This window comes from Elephas maximus, chromosome 11, assembly GCF_024166365.1.
Source record: "Elephas maximus indicus isolate mEleMax1 chromosome 11, mEleMax1 primary haplotype, whole genome shotgun sequence".
Lineage (NCBI taxonomy): Eukaryota > Metazoa > Chordata > Mammalia > Proboscidea > Elephantidae > Elephas > Elephas maximus.
The window spans coordinates 57,260,240-57,280,497 of record NC_064829.1 but is presented as its reverse complement, the minus strand read 5'-3'; the positions used below and the strand labels follow the sequence as shown (position 1 = coordinate 57,280,497).

The 20,258-nt window shown below is 50.1% G+C and overlaps 1 protein-coding gene across 5 annotated transcripts in view; it reads right to left on the bottom strand.

Annotated features, from left to right (window-relative positions):
• The window catches only part of CTIF (cap binding complex dependent translation initiation factor), a 301,119-nt gene that overhangs the window by 187,955 nt on the left and 92,906 nt on the right, over positions 1-20,258 (bottom strand). For all 5 annotated transcript variants that reach the window (XM_049902306.1, XM_049902308.1, XM_049902309.1 and 2 more), the window contains 3 exons: positions 16,955-17,028; positions 15,928-16,032; positions 9,969-10,044 (listed from right to left, as the gene is read on the bottom strand). In XM_049902306.1, the coding sequence (XP_049758263.1) occupies positions 9,969-10,044; positions 15,928-16,032; positions 16,955-17,028 (255 nt within the window). The remainder of the gene's footprint in view (positions 1-9,968; positions 10,045-15,927; positions 16,033-16,954; positions 17,029-20,258) is intronic.

Below are 20,258 nucleotides of genomic sequence, written 5' to 3'. Positions count from 1 at the left end.
TCCTCATCTGGGGAAGGTTGATGACAAGGACCTTCCCCCAGAGCCAAGAAAGAGAAAAAGCCTTCCCCTGGAGCTGGCACCCTGAATTTGGACTTCTAGCCTACTATACTGTAAGAGAATAAACTTCTGTTGGTTGAAGCCATCCACTTATGGTATTTCTGTTATAGCAGGACTAAGTAACTATGACACGGTCAAGTTCACCCACTCTGAGGAGAGTGTACTGGCTCCCAGATGAAACTCTGCCACTTAGGAAGGCCACTTCACCACCGTAGAACATTTTCAATTTACACATAGCTTTCATTCTATGACCTGATTTATAGTTTGACCCTCACAACAGCCTTGCAATGGAGGTTCAACAGCTGAAGAAACGGAAGCTCCAGAGGAACTATGTTGGAAGAACTATACAACGTTCTGTGTGTGGAACTAGACGGCTCTCGGATGATGAAAGTGAATGAGCTTCAGGGTTTTTGCTACCTGCTTTTAACTCTTCAGGGCTTTTTTTTTTTTTTCTGTTTATATCGGTGTTTGGAAATTTTTTTTTCTGTAAAGGACCAGAGAATAAACCTTTTAGGATTTGCAGGCAATATAGTACATGTAGCAACTACTCAACTCTGTGGCTGCAACACAAACGTAGCCATAGGCAATGAGCAAACGATTGGGTGCGACCGTGTTCCAATACAACTATATTTGCAAAAACAGCCTTACGGCTGGGCTTGGTCTGTGGATCAAAGTTTGCCAAGCCCTGTCTTAGATCCTTGCCACAATCTAGACAGTTGAGGTGTCATACAAAGGAGTTATGTGTTCCAGACCCTTCGGAGCCACTCCTGCCCAGCCCAGGAAGCACTTTCCACCCCACCTGCTCCCTGCACCTCACCCTGAATGGAGGTGAGCAGAAAGCCCATGTGGAAACCTAGTCCAGACCTGGCCAGTTGCCTCTTCTCAAAAAACTTTCTTGGTTGTCCAACAAAAGTCTTCACCTCCAAAGCAATAATAGTAAAAACTAAAAAGCCCTCACAAACAACAAAAATAAATACAGGCTCGCCTCACAGAGCACGTTGTTCATTCCCAATGGACCCTGCTACCTGGCGGCCTCAGACAGGAAACCATGGATTGAAGAACTTCTGGTCTCCGTTATTGTAGCAGCGCCTATTTTTGTCCTGAGGGAGGAAGCACTTGGCAGGGGAGGTGGCTGGAGTGGCAGAGGCCTCTCCTGGGTAAGCCCTCCTGCTTGACCGCTGACCCAGGGTCTCCAGGTCAGCAGGGATGTGGAGGTCCCTGGAAACCTCTCTGGTTAAAAAAAAAAAAAAAGTAAAAATCCTATCTTTCTCTTTCAAAGGTGTCAGGAGGGGCTTTTTTTCTTTCTCTCTCTCTCTTTTTTTCCTTCTCATACCATTTCTTATGCCTTCAGTTGTAGAGGGGAAGAAAAGGACACCTATCTTCTTGTGTTTGCTTATTCAGGCAATGGCATTCACCCCTACCTGCCTGTACTTGGCTACGCAGTTATTGTCAGGTGCTGTCGAGTTGATTCTGACTCATATCAACCCCATGTGACAAAGTAGGACTGCCCCATAGGTTTTCTGGGCAGTAATCTTTACGGGAACAGATCTCTAGGTCTTTTTCCCACAAAGCTGCTAGGTGGATTCGAACCACCAACCTTTTCATTAGCAGCTGAGCGCTTAAACATTGTGCTAACAGGGCTCCTTGAGTTGCCTAGGATTAGAACGTCGTTTCCCAGCAGATGTTCCTCCTCATCGTCACTCCTTACAAAGGGCTGTCAGAGGAACCAGACTGTCTGGATTCTAATCCCAGCTCCCCCATGTATAAATCATGTGCTTTTGGGCAAAGTATTTCATCTCAGTTCTCTCATCTGTAAAATGACCATAATAATAGTGCTTGTAGTTTATAGGGTGGTCATGAGAATTAAACGAAACAATATATGTAAGCACACAGCTCAGCAAGTGTTTGGTCCATGGTGGCCACTGCAGAGGGGGCACAAATTTTGGACTGGGGTGCTGAGTGTGAGCTCCTGTGGGACAAGTGCCAGCTAGGGCTCATTTAGTCATTTAGCCAATATTTAATAAGCACCTAGCATGTTTGGAAGGAGCCCTTATGGCATAATGGTTAAGCACGTGGCTGCTAACCGAAAGGTTGGCAGTTCAAACCCACCCAGCTGTTCTGCAGGACAAAGACCTGGCGATCTGCTTCTGTAGAGGTTGCAGCCAATTTCAGGGGACATCTAGGTCAACTGGCATAACAAAGTTTGTTAAGAAAATGTTCTATATCCCACTTTAGTGAGTGGTGTCTGGGGTCTTAAAAGCTTGTGAGCAGCTATCTAAGATACATCAATTTGTCCCATTCCACTTGAAGCAGAAGAGAATGAAGAAAACCAAAGACACAAGGAAAATATCACCCAAAAGGACTAAAGGACCACATGAACCAGAGACTCCACCAGCCTGAGATTAGAAGAATTAGATGGTGCCCGGCTATCACCAATGACCGCTCTGACAGGGAACACAACAGAGAGTCCTGGACAGGGCAGGAGAAAAACGTAGAACTCAAATTCATGTAAAAAGACAAGACTTAATGGTCTGACAGAGGCTGAAGGAACCCCTGAAAGTACGGCCCCTGGTCTCACTGTTAACGCAAAACTGAAACCATTCCCGAAGCCCACTCTTAAGACAAAGATTAGATAAGACTATAAAACAAAAAATAATACATGCGAGGAATGTGCTTCTTAGTTCAATCAGATATAAGAGACCGAATGGGCAGCTCCTGTCCAAAAGCAGGAAGAGAAGGCAGGAAGGGACAAGAACTGGTTGAATGAACACAGGGAAGCTGGGGTGGAAAGGGGGAGTATGCTGTCACTTTGTGGAGATTGCAACTAATGTCACAAAACAATACATGTGTAAATTTTTGAATAAGAAATTAACCTGAGCTGTGGACTTTCACCTAAAGCACAACTTAAAAAAAAAAAAAAGATTACAGCCAAGAAAACCTTACGGTGCAGTTCTACTCTGTCACATGGGGTCGCTCTGAGTTGGAATTCACTTGACAGCACCCAGCAACGAGCGTGTTTGGCAACTCAAACCCACCCAGTGGGGGGCGCAGAAGAAAGGCCTGGTAATCTGTTCCCACAAAGATTACAGCCAAGAAAACCTTACGCAGTAGTTCTACTCTGCCACATATGGGGTCGCCACGAGTCGGAATTAGCTCGACAGCAACAGTTTCAGTGTTTGTGGTTTGGTATGTGCCTTTGTGGAACTTAACAGGAGCACTTGTGGTGCAGTGGTTAAAGTGATCTACTGCTAACTGAAGGGTCGGTGGTTTGAAACCACCAGCGAGGAGAAGGGTCTGGCAGTCCGCTTCTGTGGAGATTTAAAGCCTAGGAAAGCCTATGGAGTTGCTATGAGTCAGAACCGACCCAAGGGCGGTGGGTTCGTGGAACTTACATTCCAGTGGGAGGTTACAAAATGAGTAAAAAAGCATTTTGTAAGGAGCATTCTGCAGAAGAATGGTATGAGCAGGGGGATGTGGACTGTGGGGATGGTGTGTGAAAGGGCCTTACCGAGAAGGTGACATCTGACCAAAGACCACCTTATGTGCCATATGAGGTCAATAACAGTATGCGCTCTACAGGGAGGACATGAAGAGGAGTAAGATAAGAAACGGAAAGAAAGCACGCATCACGATTCCTGAAGCATGGGAAGCACTCAGCAAATGTTTGCTAGTGTTACTGTTGGTGCGATGATCACTGTGGAATTCTCCGGAAGGGGGCACTAGGAGAATATGCCAGACCTGTTGGTGCAGTAGTTAAGAACTCGGCTGCTAACCAAAAGGTCGGCAATTCCATCCACCAGCTACTCCTTGGAAACCCTATGGGGCAGTTCTACTCTGCCCTACAGGGTCGCTATGAGTCAGAGTTGACTCCATGGCAATGGGTTTAGGAGAATATGGGAGACCCTGGGCGATGCAAAGGTTAATGCACTGTTAACTGAAAGGTTGGAGGTTCAAGTCCACCCAGAGGTGCCTCAGAAGAAAAGCCTAGAGATCTACTTCTGAAAAATCAGCCACTGAAACCCCCTGGAGGACAGTTCTACTCTGACACAGATGGGCTTGCCATGAGTGAGAATCAACTTGACAGCAGCTTTTTTTTTTTTTTAAAGAGAATATAATGTTCCTGTCCCCTGGGAAGGTACCTGGCTCCTGCATTTTAAATGGGTCCATCGCGGCAAAAACAATGTCTGGTCTACATAAAGGTGCTCAGTCAGTACTGGTGGACTGAATGAAGTCAGGCTACACCTCCTGAGGAAGAGGACAGTGCCTGGGGGAACGACAGGGCTTGGTTCACATGACTTTGTTTCTTGGGTCTTGGGTGATTTTAATAATCCTTATGCCTGTGAGTTAGCACACCCTGGAAGTTTCCAGAAGACTTGGCAACAGGGCTGACACAGCTCTAGGGAAAGATAAAGTCACTCCTTCCCATCTGGAGGGCTGGGAACAGGACTACAGCAGGCCCACTTGCAGCTTCAAGCCAGTCGGTGTTTCTGCCAGGGGTGGCTATCTTCTTACCAACCCTGTTACCAAACAGCACCAGCGCCACCTGCTGGAGGAGCAAGGTGCTCCTGCATGTTCCATCACCTCTATGCCTCCAATGGCGGAGGGTAGTGGGGGTAACCTGGTCATCATTCCAGCTTGCAGTGATTTTCATTCTCAGAGCGCATTTATCCTTCAGGTTCCTCTGGGGAATTCTCACCCTGTCAGTATCTGAGCACAAAGAGGGGCTTAAACCCAAGCCTAACTGTTCCCTCCTGTTTTTTCCCTGGGTCCTGCTGCTTCTCAGTCCTTGGACACAATGTCTCAAGAAATTCCATTTGCCTTGGTTACTTTTGTTACTTAGTGTGTGTGCCACACCTACTGCAAAACTCTGAGTTTACAAGTTATATACTACTAAGGGGTGCTGGTTGCCAATGGCTAAGCACTTAGCTGCCGCCAAAAGGTCAAAGATTGGCAATCTGAACCCACCAGCTGCTCCCCGGAAGAAAAGATCCAGCAATCAGATCCCCGTAAAGATTACAACTGGAAACCGTATGGGGCAGTTCTACTCTGTCCTATAGGGTGTCTATGAGTCAGAACTGACAAAAAAACTAAGTCAATAACTAGAGGAACAGAACTTCTCAGGTCAGAGTGAGCTGGTAACTGCAGACAGACCCAGAATTTAGTTGCAAACTTTCCTAAACAAAATAAGACACAATAAGTGGACAAGGCAGCCTGTGGACTAAAGAGCCGTTATTTCCACAGGGCACAGAGGCCATGTGGTCCAGCCCTCTGTGCTCCACTGACCTGAGGACACTGAAGGAGAATGAGGGGACCGTCTAGGGAGTGATCTGAGGAAGCTGTTGGGCACGTGTGGGGTGAGGCCGCACCCTGCGGAGCACAGAAATGCAAATTCCCAGACACTGAGGAGAAATCACTCCCTCAGTCACCACACCTCAGGTGAGGGAGCCCTCAGGTGGTAATCAGGCGGGGTGGTCTTGGGCCGAAGTCTAGGAACACTCCACACAAAATCGGCTGGACCTTTTCAGACTCGAGTTCCTTGCCCTCACACTGAACTTGGCTAAGTTTAACTTGGCTTTGATTACGGAGCCCCATCTTTTGTCCTTAGCATGGCCACCAGCCACCCATCCCTCCAAGAACAGAGGTCAACACTTGTGACTCCCCAAACTCCGCACCACTCTGGGTCTCCCTGCAGGCCCAGGTGAAGCCGGCAGGTGTGGGGATGCCACCTGCACCCCCTCATGCAGTGGGAAAGCACTTCTCCTCATCTCTGCAGCTGATAGAAGCTTCTGGAGTTTGCCAACCTGATTCCCAGGAGTCTCAGGGGAAGAAAGGACTCTGGAGGATGTCAGGTCTTTGCACAGCAGGGGACATTTTTGGACAATTAGGTGCGTCCGTACACCTCTGTGTGGCTGTCTCCTTCACCTCCTCATCCTCTCCCTTGTGGGGAGGAAGGGCCTGAGAGCTGGCTTGGACCATTTTGGGGACAACTTGCACACTAAGCATCAATGAAGAGGTGTGGTCTGAGGAGCCTTTTGGAGCCTCCAGGGTGGTGCACTAGTGCCCTCTAGTGGGAGCAGATCACAATGCAGCTTTCTGTCCTGGCATGGTCTCGGCACCACCGATACTAGACCCTGGGACCATACCAGGCTCTAGGGCCCCATTAGGGGGCAGGATTACACATGATGGGAGCTAGAATATACAAACCACTGCCACGATGGCAGGCCGACCAATCCCCCTCCTCTCATATACAATTCACAGTTGTGTTGTTGGGTGCCGTGGAGTCAATTCCAACTCCTAGCAACTCCATGTGACAGAGAATTGCCCCATAGGTTTTCATAGGCTGTGATCTTTACTGGATAAGATCACCAGATCTTTCTCCCATGGAGCTGCTGGCTGGGTTCGAACTGCCAACCTTTTGATTAGTAGCCAAGCACTTAACCATTGTGCCATCACACACAATTCACAGTAGAGGAGTCGAAAAAATGCAGGTGGGACAATAGCCTCATGTATGGCACCTACCCCAGGGCCCCACTCTAAGCCCAACTGTGTCTCAGCTTCTGCCCTGCCCTGCCCCATAGTTTCATCGCCCTTGGGCCAAGCCTGATGCCCCTGAATCCGTGTCACTGTGCTCAGAGCCCCCTGCTGCCCTCCCGTTGTACCTCTGAGGGGAACTGTATCCTATGCAACTCTCTCTCCCAAAGGTGTGAGCAAAGCCCTTGGCCCCTGAAGATCACTTAAGTGAGCAATGCTGTAAAATCTGGCTACTGGCCACCACCTATCCCGGTTCACCTGTTCTTCTCCCTCCAGCCACCACTACGGGGCAGGCAGATTGTGAAGACAATTCACAATTCCAACATCAGCCCTTGCCTACTGAATGCCTTTCATGGGTGGAGAACTGTGCCTGGCAACTTGGGCTCACAGAGGCACAGGGCATGATTCTTGGACTTGGGCACCTACTCTCTGCCCCAAGTCCTTGGGCAGCTCCAAGGGCTGATCCCCAGCAGCTCCAGTAATTGAAATACAGCCAGGTGGGATGCTCAGGGATAGGGTCCTTGGCTTTGGCTGGAGGGGGCTTGGCCAGGCACCCAGGTGTCAGCACCTGCCCTCTGATTGAGGCAGTCCTACCCAAGACCACTTCTGTGGCATGTACAGAGATAAGCTAGAACTTCCTGGAAATCTACAATAGGCATTAAATCTGGGGTGCACTGGGGCTTTCTGCTCTGTGCTTAGCCATTCATTTAAGCCCCAGACTCCAGAGACTGCAGCTGTACTGGGGAGAGAGGGAGGCTACGCACCCCACAGGGCTCTGTCCTGGGCAAGGCACCCAGCGTTGCTCATTTCCTCTACTAGACTGCACACCTCTTCGGGGAACTGTAGCCTATGCATCTCTCTCTCTCTCAAAGGCTTGAGCAAAGCACTTGTCCCACAAAGATGAGTTAAGTGAGCAAGTGAAGGAAGGAAAAAGATAAGGCAGAAACATTTACTGCCCACCAAGGAGCCGTGTGTCCCCTGGCCCCTGCCAGCCCCTTTGTAGTTGGGTCGGATGATGTCACTAGTTCTGCCCAAGGGACTATAAGTGGAAGTGATGCTTCTAGGCCATGACTACCAGGTCTCTCTTTGCCCCTCCCAGGATCACCTGGATGCCATGGGTTGACATGGCAGGGCCAGAGATGGAAGCCAACTGGATCCTTGAGCCCCCACTTTGGAAAGAAGCTGCCTTGGAGACCAGCTGGACCCTTGGCAGAATTTCAATAAGCAAGAAAGAAGATTCTCTGTGGGAAGCTGCTGAGGTTTGGGGCTTAATACCATGCCATGCCCTATCATGTCCTGATACAAGAGATGGGGGGAGAAATCATGTGTGTGTGTGCGCATGTGTGCATGTTTACAGACATGTCTCAAGAATCACACAGCAAGAGCACAGCCAGGTTCCTGTGGAAGTTCTGCAGGGAAGTAACTGGAGAAACTCATCCCAGAGGGACGGCCTGAACAAGAAGCCAGACCTCTCTTTGACCCTCCAATTCTTCAACAATCATTCACTCAAGAATACCGGGTGCTGGAGTTATGAAGGTGAATGAGACGTGGCTCCAGCCCCCAAGCAGCCCATAATGTAAGAGGGGAGTCAGACCATTAAGCAGGTGCCATGTGCCAGGAGCCATACACAGGGGTAGGAATATGGTGATTAGGGAGCTGGGCAGACAGACTATGGGACTGAGACCTGTGCATCTGGGAGGGCATCACAGAGGAGGTGTCCTGAGCCAGGATGAGTAGTCCTCAGGCAGAGGGGACTGCCTATGACAAAGCAAAGAGAGATGACAGACAGGGCTGCCTGGGGGCAAGAGGCACAGGCTGGGTGAAGCGAGCTGGGACAGAGACCACACAGGTGGGCTGGGTCAGGTCACAAAAGCTCCTGTCTGGTGAGGGTTGGAGCATGGACAGAAGGCAGAGGGGAGGGTGGATGGGAAGGGGTAAGGGCAGAGATGGGATCTGGGCCTCTATGAGGTAGGGAGGGGGCTGGGTAGCAGAGCTGGCAGCACTCTAATGCTTCTCTGACTCCCGTGGCAGTGCTGGGGCCCCCAGGCCAGCACTGGGTGTCCCCCCTCTGGGTAGTCTTCAATGGGGTGCTTAGCATCCCCCAGGGTGTTTGGAAATGACTATTGATAGTCAGTGATGGAGGACAAGGTACAGTAAATATCCTATATTGCACTGAACAGTCCCATACATTAAGAATTTTCCCACCCCAAAAGCTAAAGTGAGGTGAGCTGACCCTCAGGGTCTGAGCTGGACTGCTGAGCCAGATGCCCTGTCAGTGAGGGGCGTCAGAGAACTCCAGGAAATCTCAGCAACATCCTTCCCCTGCGCTCTCAGGACCTCCGTTTCCACCACCAGAGATCCGTTCTTTGGGATCAAGAAGGCTACCAGCCTTGTCCTAATGGCACCCATGTGGGATGTGACCACCCCAGGCGAGGTCAAGCCATGAGCATTATCAGCTACAACTTTAGGTTTAAAATGGCTGGAAATTATCCAAACTTGATGAAAACTATAAACTTCCAGACCCAGAAGTTCAATAAACCCCAAGCAGGAGAAACAGAAACACCACACCAACATGTATCATAATCAGCTTGCTGAGGCCTTAACGCTATGTACATGCCATTGTCTCTCACGAACAGGCCTATGGCATGAACACAGAACACACAATACAGGAAGGACACAAAGGGAGCAGGAGGAGAAGAAGGGACGTAAGAAAATGACAGGAGAGACTCAGGAAGGCATAAGGGTGACGGGGGGGGTGTGGTGGCAGGTCACCAGCGGCGAAGGCTTGGCCAGGTGAGGGTCTGTCGCTCTTACCTGCAGCAGCCCCAACCCAACCCCTGGAAGCCGCTAGATTTGTACTGTTTCTGCCAACAATCCAGCACTCTAAGCATCTAGAGGCCTGGAGTCACTGTCCTTTGCTGAGTGAATCCTCCCTGTCCTGGAGCCTGGCCTGATGCAGGGAAAGGAACCTGATTGACGGCAGACTAGGCAGGCACAGCAGATACCTGGAGGTTTGCAGGAAAACTCCACTTTTAAAAACAGTCCTACCCACAGTAGGAACCCAGCGGCCTCGGAACTCACTGCAGGAGAAACTTCCAAGTTAGGTGAGGTGCAAGTTGATGGCCCACTTCATTGCTGGGGCATACCAGGTCTGCCACCAGTGACCCTGGCATAGCTGAGAATGGGGTGCCATACACACTGACATAGTGGGACACCCTAAACCATGGCAGGTGCCCACTGCCCACTGCCGTACCAAGGGTGGCGCCCCCTGCTGGAGCAAGGGGCCAGTTGGAGTGCTTAGGCCCTGCCCAGTAAAGGATCAGGACAGGGGACATTGGGATTGGGGTGGGGGACGAGGGGGACTCTCCCCCTGCACCTACCTGCCAGGCCGGGAGGACCTTCTCGATGTCATTCAGGTTGATCCCTTCCCCATCTTCCAGCTTCCCTTTGCCACACCTGGACCAGAAAAGACAGGACGGCACTGAACGAATGGCTCATTCATACATTCTGTTCCAGCCTGAACAGCAGGGAGGGGAGGGTGCTCGGGAGACAGTTGGTCCTGCCCTCCCCAAGGCCTGAAAACCAGCCTGTCCCACCCCAGAGGAAGCGGCCCTGGAGATGCGCCACTTCTCCCCAGGCCTAGCAACACAGGCCCTACCATGAGGGCACAGGACGCCAGCCACACAGGCAGGAATCACCAGGGCGCCTGGGATAAAAAAGGCGGTCATTAACGCGATATCCAGCATGTAGGGAGGTGAGAGTTACTGTAGTTCCCCTTGACCCTTCCTGGCAAAGTAGCACAGATCCTTGCTAATGAACACTCCGAAGCTCTTCACAGCCCTACTAGAACCTGTCCTGCTTGCCCCATTACATCCAGGGGGAAATCAGTGAACAGAGAGGCAAAGTAATGTCCTCAAGGCCACACAGGCTAGTCCAGCAAGCCCCTCTCAGACACTGCAGGTTTCATCTTTGTGCCCTAAGTGGGTGTACCCCCAGCAAAAGCCACGAGCTAGCCCAGAGGTTCACTCGGCAAAGGTCTGTTTCTTCTGCATATGTAAGGGTACAGACAATGACACTGGACTGCCAGGGTTGAATCCCGGCTTCACCCCTTATTAACTGGATGACTTGGGCAAGTCGCTTAACCTCTCTGTACCTCAGTTTCCTCATTTGTAAAACAGGGATTATAACAGTGCTTAACACCATAAAAAGGAGCCCTGGTGGTGCAATGGTTAAGCACTCATCTGCTAACTAAAAGGTTGGTGGTTCGAACCCACCCAGTAGCTCTGCAGGAGACAAGACCTGGTGATCTGCTCTCATAAAGATTATAGCCTGGAAAACCTTATGGGGCAGTTCTACCCAGTCATATGGGGTCACTATGAGTCAGAATCAACATGACAATGGCACCCAACAACAGCAACAACAACATGGTAAGAAAGTTGGAGAATTAAATTAGTTAATGTATCTAAGTGCTTAGAATTGTGCCTAGCACACAGCAAGCATGATATAAAGTTAGTGCTATCATTATTACTACTGCTGCTGCTATTATCATTTATTATTAGGGCAGAGAGGCAGCCTGGGGATTGATTAAGAGCACAGGCTCTAGAGCCAACCCAACTTCAGGCAAGTTACTTAGTTTCTGGCTGTCCTAGTTTCTTCACCTGTCAAAGTGAAGGTAACAGCAGTCCCCGCCTCCCTGGGTTGTGATGGGTTTTACGCAAGTTAAAATGAAGGAAACACTTAGAACGGGGAATCACACAAGGCCAGTGCGCAGTCAGTTACTACTAAGTGCAATTAGTTAACACTACTGTTACTATTATTTTTTTACTGTTACTATTATTGGCTGAGGTACAGTGAGGGCCACCCAGTGGGTTGGTGGCAGCATTTCCCAGCTGCAGTTAACGCAGCTCTCAAATTTAGTAATTCGTTCATTTGTTCAAATACCTACCAAGCATCGCTTATGTTCTCAGCCCTGTCTAGCTCTCTTGGGGTCATCAAAAATAAATGCAACGCGGTTCCTGCCCTCCGACAGCTCATAGCTCTCAGCACAAAGTCCTAAGCTCATCCAATAGGTCGGTAAGCCTGATCACCACTAGGGGGCAGCATGAGTTGGTGTATTAAAAGCCCTGGCAGCCAGAGGAAGAGAATGGCTGGCTGCAAAAGCCTGCGAAAGCTTCGGTGGAAGACAGGCATGGGGTTATGATTTAAGCCTCATTCAGTTTTTCAGCAAACACTTCTGAGCTGGGATCCAGGTGTAAAGAGTGCACAGAACTGGACCTCTTGGCGTCTGGTGTAACTGACAAGGCATCTAATCCTCCCATTGCAGGGTGGGCAGCGCCGTGTCAGGGACCAGCAGAGTGCACCACAGAACCCGGAGGAGCAGCGTCTTGAGCAGAGGGAGGGGCAAGGCTTCCCTGAGGATGAGATGTCAGGGGAGCCGCGAGCTGGCCAAGCACAGAGAAGATGGGAGTGTTCCAAGAAGAAAAAGGGGTCGGCACAGACCGTGCTGTGAGCAGGGCACGATGTGTTCCCCGTGTCTAATGGGGTGGGGCGCAAGGAGGTAGGGAGAGGACCAAGATGGAGCTGGAGGGGCGAGGCTTGCAGGGCAGCTCAGGTGTTGGCAGGTAGCGCTGCAGTGGGAGCAGGTGAGGTGGATGTAACAGGCATGAGGGAAAAGAGGAAAACTCCTGGCCTCCCCCCCCCGCCCCCGCAATGTGCTGGGCTACATTGTGGAGAAAGATCTGGAGACATCCATCCATCCTTTAACTGATAAATCTGCCTGGTGGAGCCAGGCTGGCCTGAGAAAGCACCAACAGCCTCACAGTCATCTGTGTTTTGTGCAAGACACAGCAGTGGGGGGAGGACTGGGGAGGAGGGAACTGAGGACTCCTGGAGTAACTCAATGGCTCATCCCCCCCCCCACCCCATGTGACGTGTGGGCATAACCAGCTCACATACCCTATTCCCCTCGGGGCGGCAAGAGCGTGCACTGAGCTCCAACCACAAGCCGGGCACCACTGGCACCCTACAGATGTGGCTTTCCATCTCTCTTCAGCAGCCCCTAGGTGGGGCCGCGGGTGGCATACAGGGGAGGCCCATCCTGCCTCCCTGAGAGCTGCAGGTTGGGAGGGCAGAAGATTGCTACAGACCAGCTGAGTCACCACTGCCAACAGGGTTTCCAAGGCAACCGCTTTCTCCAATTCCTGTCCCTCCATGGAAACACAGGCTGCAGGAGGCCTTGGCAACTGAGTGGTGCTCTGCGTCCTCTGGGATGCTGCAGTGGCTGGGCCTCCGAGTCCTTGTCCAGTGCAGCAGGATTCTAGGGCAATGCAGTTCCCAGCCCAGCCACTGGGTGGCCGCAGGATGCTTCACCCAGACTCCCCTGGAGCCCAACAGAGAGAGGGTTTGGCCAGAGAGCCAGGTGTCCAAAGGAGATGCCAAGAGACTCAGCAAGTCTGGTGAGCCTGGGCGAGGACTCAGACACCGCTGGTGAGTAGGGCACTGGTTACTCCGGCCTCAGAGTGCACCCTGCCTCCCAGCACAGGGGGATCTTACCTCGTGGAAGAGTCACTTATCGCTACTGCCAAGTAGTATCTTTGCTATGAAGCTAATTTGTGTGGATGGTGGAGACACCTTCAGAAAGCCTGACTTCAACACACATCCCCCACGGAGCCACCTGCGGTCAGTAAGGCAGTGCTATCACTTCTAGCCTCTGGGCCTCAGTTTCCCCACTGTGTTTACCATCTATGTGTTCCCAGGGAACACAAGAGAGACGGAGCTTCCCAGGGCAGTGCCACTTCTTACTAGAAGCCTTTCCCAGACAGTTCACCCCGCAAAGGTGCTCTCTGCTCTAATCCTGTTTGCATTTACTTTATCTAACCGCCCACCTGACATCTTATTTTACACTGTTTACTCTCTAAATGTCTACACCACTTTTTCCCTATACAGTTTCAATCACGAATGGGTTTATGCCCCCTTTTTCCAGTAGACCGAACGGTCCTGCTGGGTGGGAACATATTTTACACAGCTGTGTGCGTGTGTGTATGTGCATGCGTGCGTGCGTGTGCGTGTGTTTTCCTCAAGGTACCCAGCTCCACGTGGGGGACCCAGCAGGCCAGCTACAGTGGGCTTTAGAAATGTGAAATGCTCGTCCTGTTCCCATGGCAAACCCAAGCTCCAGCCTGCTCCTGAGGCACATGGGAAGCCTCGCCCCTGCTGAGCACCCATTCCTGATCGCCACCTGCTGACAGGAGGTGGCCCTTCCTGAACACAAACGTGTAGGGGACACAGCCCTGTGCAGGAGGTGAGCAGGTAAATGGCTCCCCTGCTGTTAGAGGTGTGGCTGGGCAAGCAGCAGGCAGGGTGAGGAGGCCGGAGTTAGGGTCAGGGGAGCCTCAAGCTGTGTCTCTCCTTTGCTTTATCTCCTTCTACCTGGGTGCTTCCATGCTTAGTGCCCTCCAGGAGCCATCTCTCCTCTCCACCCAAAGGAAAACAGCTCCTCAAGAGTTCTGACGGAGCTTACAGCTGGCAGGGCAATCAGAAGGGAGGTGAGAGCCTGGGGCGCCTGGGATAGCGATACCATGATGGCCTCACCCATCAGGTACTGTGCAGGCAATTCTGCATAAAATTTAAGAGGGCTAAGTTGATTTAAGAATACCCTGCTACAGTTATCCAGACATTGCACGGTGTCAGAAGGCCTGGTCTTAAATCATGGCTCTGCTACTTGGGCAGGTTGTTTAACCTCTCTGAGCAGCATTTCTCTTACCTCTACAATGGGGACAGGAACATCTGTCTCCTGGCTTGCTCCTCACTGCACTACTATGAGACCAGTGCTATTGAGAGACGGGTGGGGTGGCCTCTAGGGGTGTGTGTGTGGGGGAGGGGGAGTAAAAGAGGATGTGTGAGAGGCAGAAGAGTGCCGCACAGCACATGCGGAGTGGAGGGGTCCAGTGGGATCAGTTACGTTCACATCTGAAGTGACTGGGAGATAAGAATGGACAGGGAAGGAAAAATAGAAGCCATTTGTATGATAAAAAACAAAAAGGAAAATAACAAGTGTTGGCAAGGATGTGGAAAAACTGGAGCCCTCGTGCATTGCTGGTGGGAATGTAAAATGGTGCGGCTGCTGTGGAGACCAGCTGGGAGGCCCCTCAGTAAGTTAAACGTTGAACTACCACATGACCCAGCAATTCCACTCCTAGACATACACCCTAGAGAACTGAAAACAGGTACTCAAACAAATACTTGTACACAATGTTCATAACAGCAGTATTTGCAATAGTCAAAAGGTGGAAACAACCCAAATGTTCATCAGTGGATGAACAGATAAACAAAATGTGGTATACACGTACAGTGGAATATTACTTAGTCATGAAAAGGAATGGAGTTCTAACATATGTTACAACATAAACTGTAGCATATAGTATGTCCAAAAACATGCTAAGTGAAAGAAACCAGACACAAAAGGTCACATATTGTATGATTCCATTTATATGAAATATCCAGAATAGGTCAATCCAGAGAGACAGAAAGCAGACTGGTGGTTGCCAGGGGCTGGAAGAGAAGGGAATGAGGAATCATTGCTTAATGGGTGGGGGGGAGGGGGCAGGTATTTTGGGGTGATGGAGATGTTTTGGAAATAGAGGTGGTGGTTATACATTATGAATGTATTCAATGCCTTTAAATTGTTTAAAGTTGTTAATTTTATGTTATGTGAGTTTTACTTCAATAAAAAGTATTTTTTAAAAAATAGACGCCAACTGTTCCCCACCCATGTCCAGCTGGAGTCTCATCCCCGCTGTGGGGTCAGCCCAGGCCCTGACAACGTCTTTAAAAAGGGAAGGCACTGCCAATACCTGAAGTAACTAAAGGGCAAGATAAGCCCGTGTAAAATCAAGCACTAGAGCAGTGATTCTCCAAGAGCGGTCTACGGACCGGCAGCATCACCTGAGAGCTCGGGAGAAATGCAATTCCCAGGCCTCACTGCAGATCTACCCTATCAGGGACTCTGAGTGGGGCCCATGATCTGGGTGCTCACTAGCCTGCAGGTGATTCTGATACAGGTTCAGATTTGAGGATGGCTGCGCCAGATTATTGACAACCCAGGGCCATCGCGGATGGTCAGGGAGGGGCGTGGGCAGTGTGGGCTGGAGGGGCCGGCTGTGAAGGCTGGAGGCATTCCCGGGGGAAGCCGGTAAGCCCGCAGTTCTGCGGCGGAGAAAGAAGCATCTGGGCATTAGAAAAGCCCCTACTCGGCCTGCTCACCTGGTGCTGCGGTACAGCCATGCCTGCGCCCACCAGACCCCACCCCTGTGTCAGAACCCCTGGTCCCTTCCCCCTTACCCGTCTCGGTCGATGTGTGGCAGAGGCTGCCTGGGCGTGTGTCGCAGTTTCCGGTGGAACTGGGTGAAGTCTAGCTTTTCGGGCTGCAGGTCCCAGGTGGCACCACTAGAGGGCGAGAAATGCGAGACAAGGGGGAGACAGGCCCAGTTACTGATAGGACCAGGTACCCCAGGCTGAACCCGGGCAAGGAAGTGTTCTCAGAAAGACGCAGGCAGGAGGGGGAGGCCACTCACATGCAAGGGCAGGGGCCCCTCAGAATGGAGCCTGAGGTGTCAGTTGTGTGCCCACAGACATAGGAAGGGGGCTCCATGGGACATCCTCACCTTCTCTCTACCCTGCTGTGTGAAGTGCATGCTTAGAAAACAAGCATGGGCATGATGCTTACTTTACAGTGGTTCCCGTGCCCTGAGGAACCTTGGCCAACACCTGCCCCTCCAACTTGGTCCACCAGAAACCTTCTAGAGTCTGAACCACTCACAATCTATCTGTGCCAGGCCCCTCTGCAGACAACCCCATTCCAAACCTCAGGTGGGGAGCAGTGGGGGTCTGTGGCCACAGCTGCTGTCCTGAACCTTGACACAATGGGCACCAGATCAGGCCCAGCATCCACAGTGGGCCATTCCCTTTGCTCTTCCATCTCCCCAGGGCCCCCCCTCTGCTTTCTCTCCCTCTCCTCTTTGGCTGGACTATCTGTTTCTGTCTTGTCTTTTCCCCCAGGCCTCTCTTCTCTCTGCCTCCTCTTCCGTTCTCTTAGATCTCTCTTTTCCCTTTGATGTTCTCTCTCTCATTTTCCTTCCTTTGATCTCCCTATCTCCTATCTCCTCTCTCTGACCTTCTCCTTCTTCAGCTTCATCCTCCCTACTTCAGTCCTCGCTCTTTGTTTCTTTCTATCTCATGATTGGCCAGCAATCCACATTTCCTCAGCCCCAAAGATTACACATGGCACTTGGCACTGGCGCACAGGACAAAGTAAGCTAGTGTCTCAACTGGGACCATACCCCACAGAGAAAGGAGGCCGGGAACTCACCTGAAGGAATCAAAGGTGTTGGCTGCCCAGATGTCTGTGCCCAGCATGTCCAGAGAGTTGTCTTTGCTGCCATTCTGGAAGAGACAGGGGATTAAAAAGGCAGAATTATTTTCTTGGCAAGGATGTTGAGAAATAAGTGGGTGGACGGTAATTCCTAAGGTTTAAACCCAAGAGGGCTGCAGAGCCCCTCCCTGTCTCCCTTGGCTGGCCATCCTGGAAAGCACAGAGGCTGGAGTGAGCCAATGGAGTAAATGTGCTAGCTGGTGCACCCATAAAGAGTCAAGAGGACCCTATGGAGGACTCCTAGCCTCCCCCCAGCAGGCACAGGCCCTTGTTTCACTGGTGTTTTTTACAGATGCATGCAATTAGGTACAGAGACGACCCAGGCCTCTGCTGCCCCTGGCCCACTGCCACCAGTACCAGCCTGATGGCGGTAGTTTCTCCCCAGTTAGGGGCTCTGCAGAGCCAGGCAAACTGGGGGGTCCACAGAGAGGTGACTTTGTTTAGAGTTAAGCTCCACTCCCCAAAATTAGGCAGAGTTCAGAAGCCCCCAGTGACCACGGCGACATCAACAATTGAATTTCTCACTAAAGCAACCCTCTCCAGTCTTCACCCCCCAATGTTTCCTATGGGATCCACCCCACAGACAGAAAACCCTTCACTTGATCCAGTCCCTGTGATTTGGTTTCTCTGCCCTTCGGCTGATGATCTCCTCAACAAGTTCTCCAGACACCATCCATCCTCCCTTATCCCTACTGTCTGGTTCCATCATCACACTCCTCAAAAAAAATTTCCACGTAAACTAAAGCTGAACATGGGCGTGCCTTATGACCCAGGAATTCACTCCTAGGTATAAACACAACAGAAATGTGCATGTCTGTCCACCAAGAGACACACACACAAAGCTATATGGCAGCACTATACGTAATTGCCCCAAACTGGAAACCACTCCAATGCCTATCAACAGTTGACTGGATACATAAATTGTGGTAGGTTCACATATGCTAATATTACACAGCAGTGAGAATATAGGAATTAAAAAAACATGCAACAACATAAATTCCACAAACACGGTGTGGAGCAAAATCATCCAGACACAAAAGAATCCCTACTGTATGGTTCGACTGATACAAAATTTAAGAACAGGCAAACTAACTAATCTATGGTGACAGAACTTAGTAACTGGAAGGAGGCACCAGGGGCTCCTGGGGGGAGAGGAGCTGGTAATGTCCTGTTTCTTGATCTGGGTACTGCTTACATGGGTGTGTTCGGTTTGTGAAAATCCACTGAACTGTACCCTTATGTACACTTTTCTCTCTGTTTTATGGCCTTCTGGCTGGATTCCTCATAGCCTCCTGTCTTAGTCATCTAGTACAGCTATAACAGGAATACTACAAGTGGATGGCCTCAACAAACAGAAGTTTATTCCTTCACAGTCTAGTAGTCTAGAAGTCCAAATTCAGGGCATCAGCTCCAGGTGAAGGCTCTCTCTCTCCGTTGACTCTGGAGAAAGGTCCTTCTCATCAATCTTCCCTGGTTGAGGACCTTCTCAGCATAGGAACCCCAGGTCCAAAGGATGGGCTATTCTACTGGCTCTTGTTTCTTGGTGGTGTGAGGTCTCCCATGTCTCTCTGTTCTCTTTTATGTCTTAAAAGAGACTGGCTTAAGACACAATCTAATCTTGTAGACTGAGTCTTGCCTTATTAACACAACTGCCACTAATCCCATCTCCTTAACATCATAAGGATAGGATTTACAACACCTAGGAAAATCACATCAGATGACAAAATGGTGGACAATCACACAATATCGGGAATCACGGCCTAGCCAAATTGATACACATATTTTGGGGGGACACAAATCAATCCATGACACCTCCCTAGTCCTCATTTTTTTTAATAATTTTTATTGTGCTTTAAGTGAAAGTTTACAAATCAAGTCAGTCTCTCACACAAAAACTTATATACACCTTGATACATACTCCCAATTGCTCTCCCCCTAATGAGACAGGCCGCTCCCTCCCTCCACTCTCTCTTTTTGTGTCCATTTCACCAGGTTCTAACCCCCTCTACCCTTTCATCTCCCCTCCAGGCAGGAGATGCCAACATAGTCTCAAGTGTCCACCTGATCCAAGAAGCTCACTCCTCACCAGCATCCCTCTCCAACCCATTGTCCAGTCCAATCCATGTCTGAAGAGTTGGCTTCGGGAATGGTTCCTATCCTGGGCCAACAGAAGGTCTGGGGGCCATGACCACCGGGGTCCCTCTAGTCTCAGTCAGATCATTAAGTCTGGTCTTATGAGAATTAGGGGTCTGCATCCCCTGCTCTCCTGCTCCCTCAGGGGTTCTCTGTTGTGTTCCCTGTCAGGGCAGTCATCGATTGTAGCCAGGCACCATCTAGTTCTTCTGGTCTCAGGATGATGTAGTCCTTGGTTCATGTGGCCCTTTCTGTCTCTTGGGCTCGTAATCACTTTGTGTCCTTGGTGTTTTTCATTCTCCTTTGATCCAGGTGGGTTGAGACCAATTGATGCATCTTAGATGGCTACTTGCTAGTGTTTAAGACCCCAGATGCCACTCTTCAAAGTGGGATGCAAAATGTTTTCTTAATAGATTTTATTATGCCAATTGACTTAGATATCCCCTGAAACCATGCTCCCCAAACCCCTGCACCTGCTACACTGACCTTTGAAGCATTCAGTTTATTCAGGAAGCTTCTATGCTTTTGGTTTAGTGCAGTCGTGCTTACCTCCCCTGTATTGTGTGTTGTCTTTCCCTTCACCTAAAGTAGTTCTTATCTACTATCTAATTAGTGAATACCCCTCTCCCACCCTCTCTCCTTCCCCCCTCCCTCTCATAACCACAAAAAAAATATTTTCTTCTCCGTTTAAACTATTTCTCAAGTTCTTATAATAGTGGTCTTATACAATATTTGTCCTGTTGCAACTGACTAATTTCACTCAGCATAATGCCTTCCAGGTTCCTCCTGTTACGAAATGTTTCACAGATTCCTCACTGTTCTTTATCGATGCGTAGTATTCCATTGTGTGACTATACCATAATTTATTTATCCATTCATCCATTGATGGGCACCTTGGTTGCTTCCATCTTTTTGCTTTTGTAAACAGTGCTGCAATAAACATGGGTGTGCATATATCTGTTCATGTAAAGGCTCGTATTTCTCTAGGATATATTCTGAGGAGTGGGATTGCTGGATCCTATGGTAGTTCTATTTCTAGCTTTTTAAGGAAGTGCCAAATCGATTTCTAAAGTGGTTGTACATTTTACATTCCCACTCCTAGTCCTCA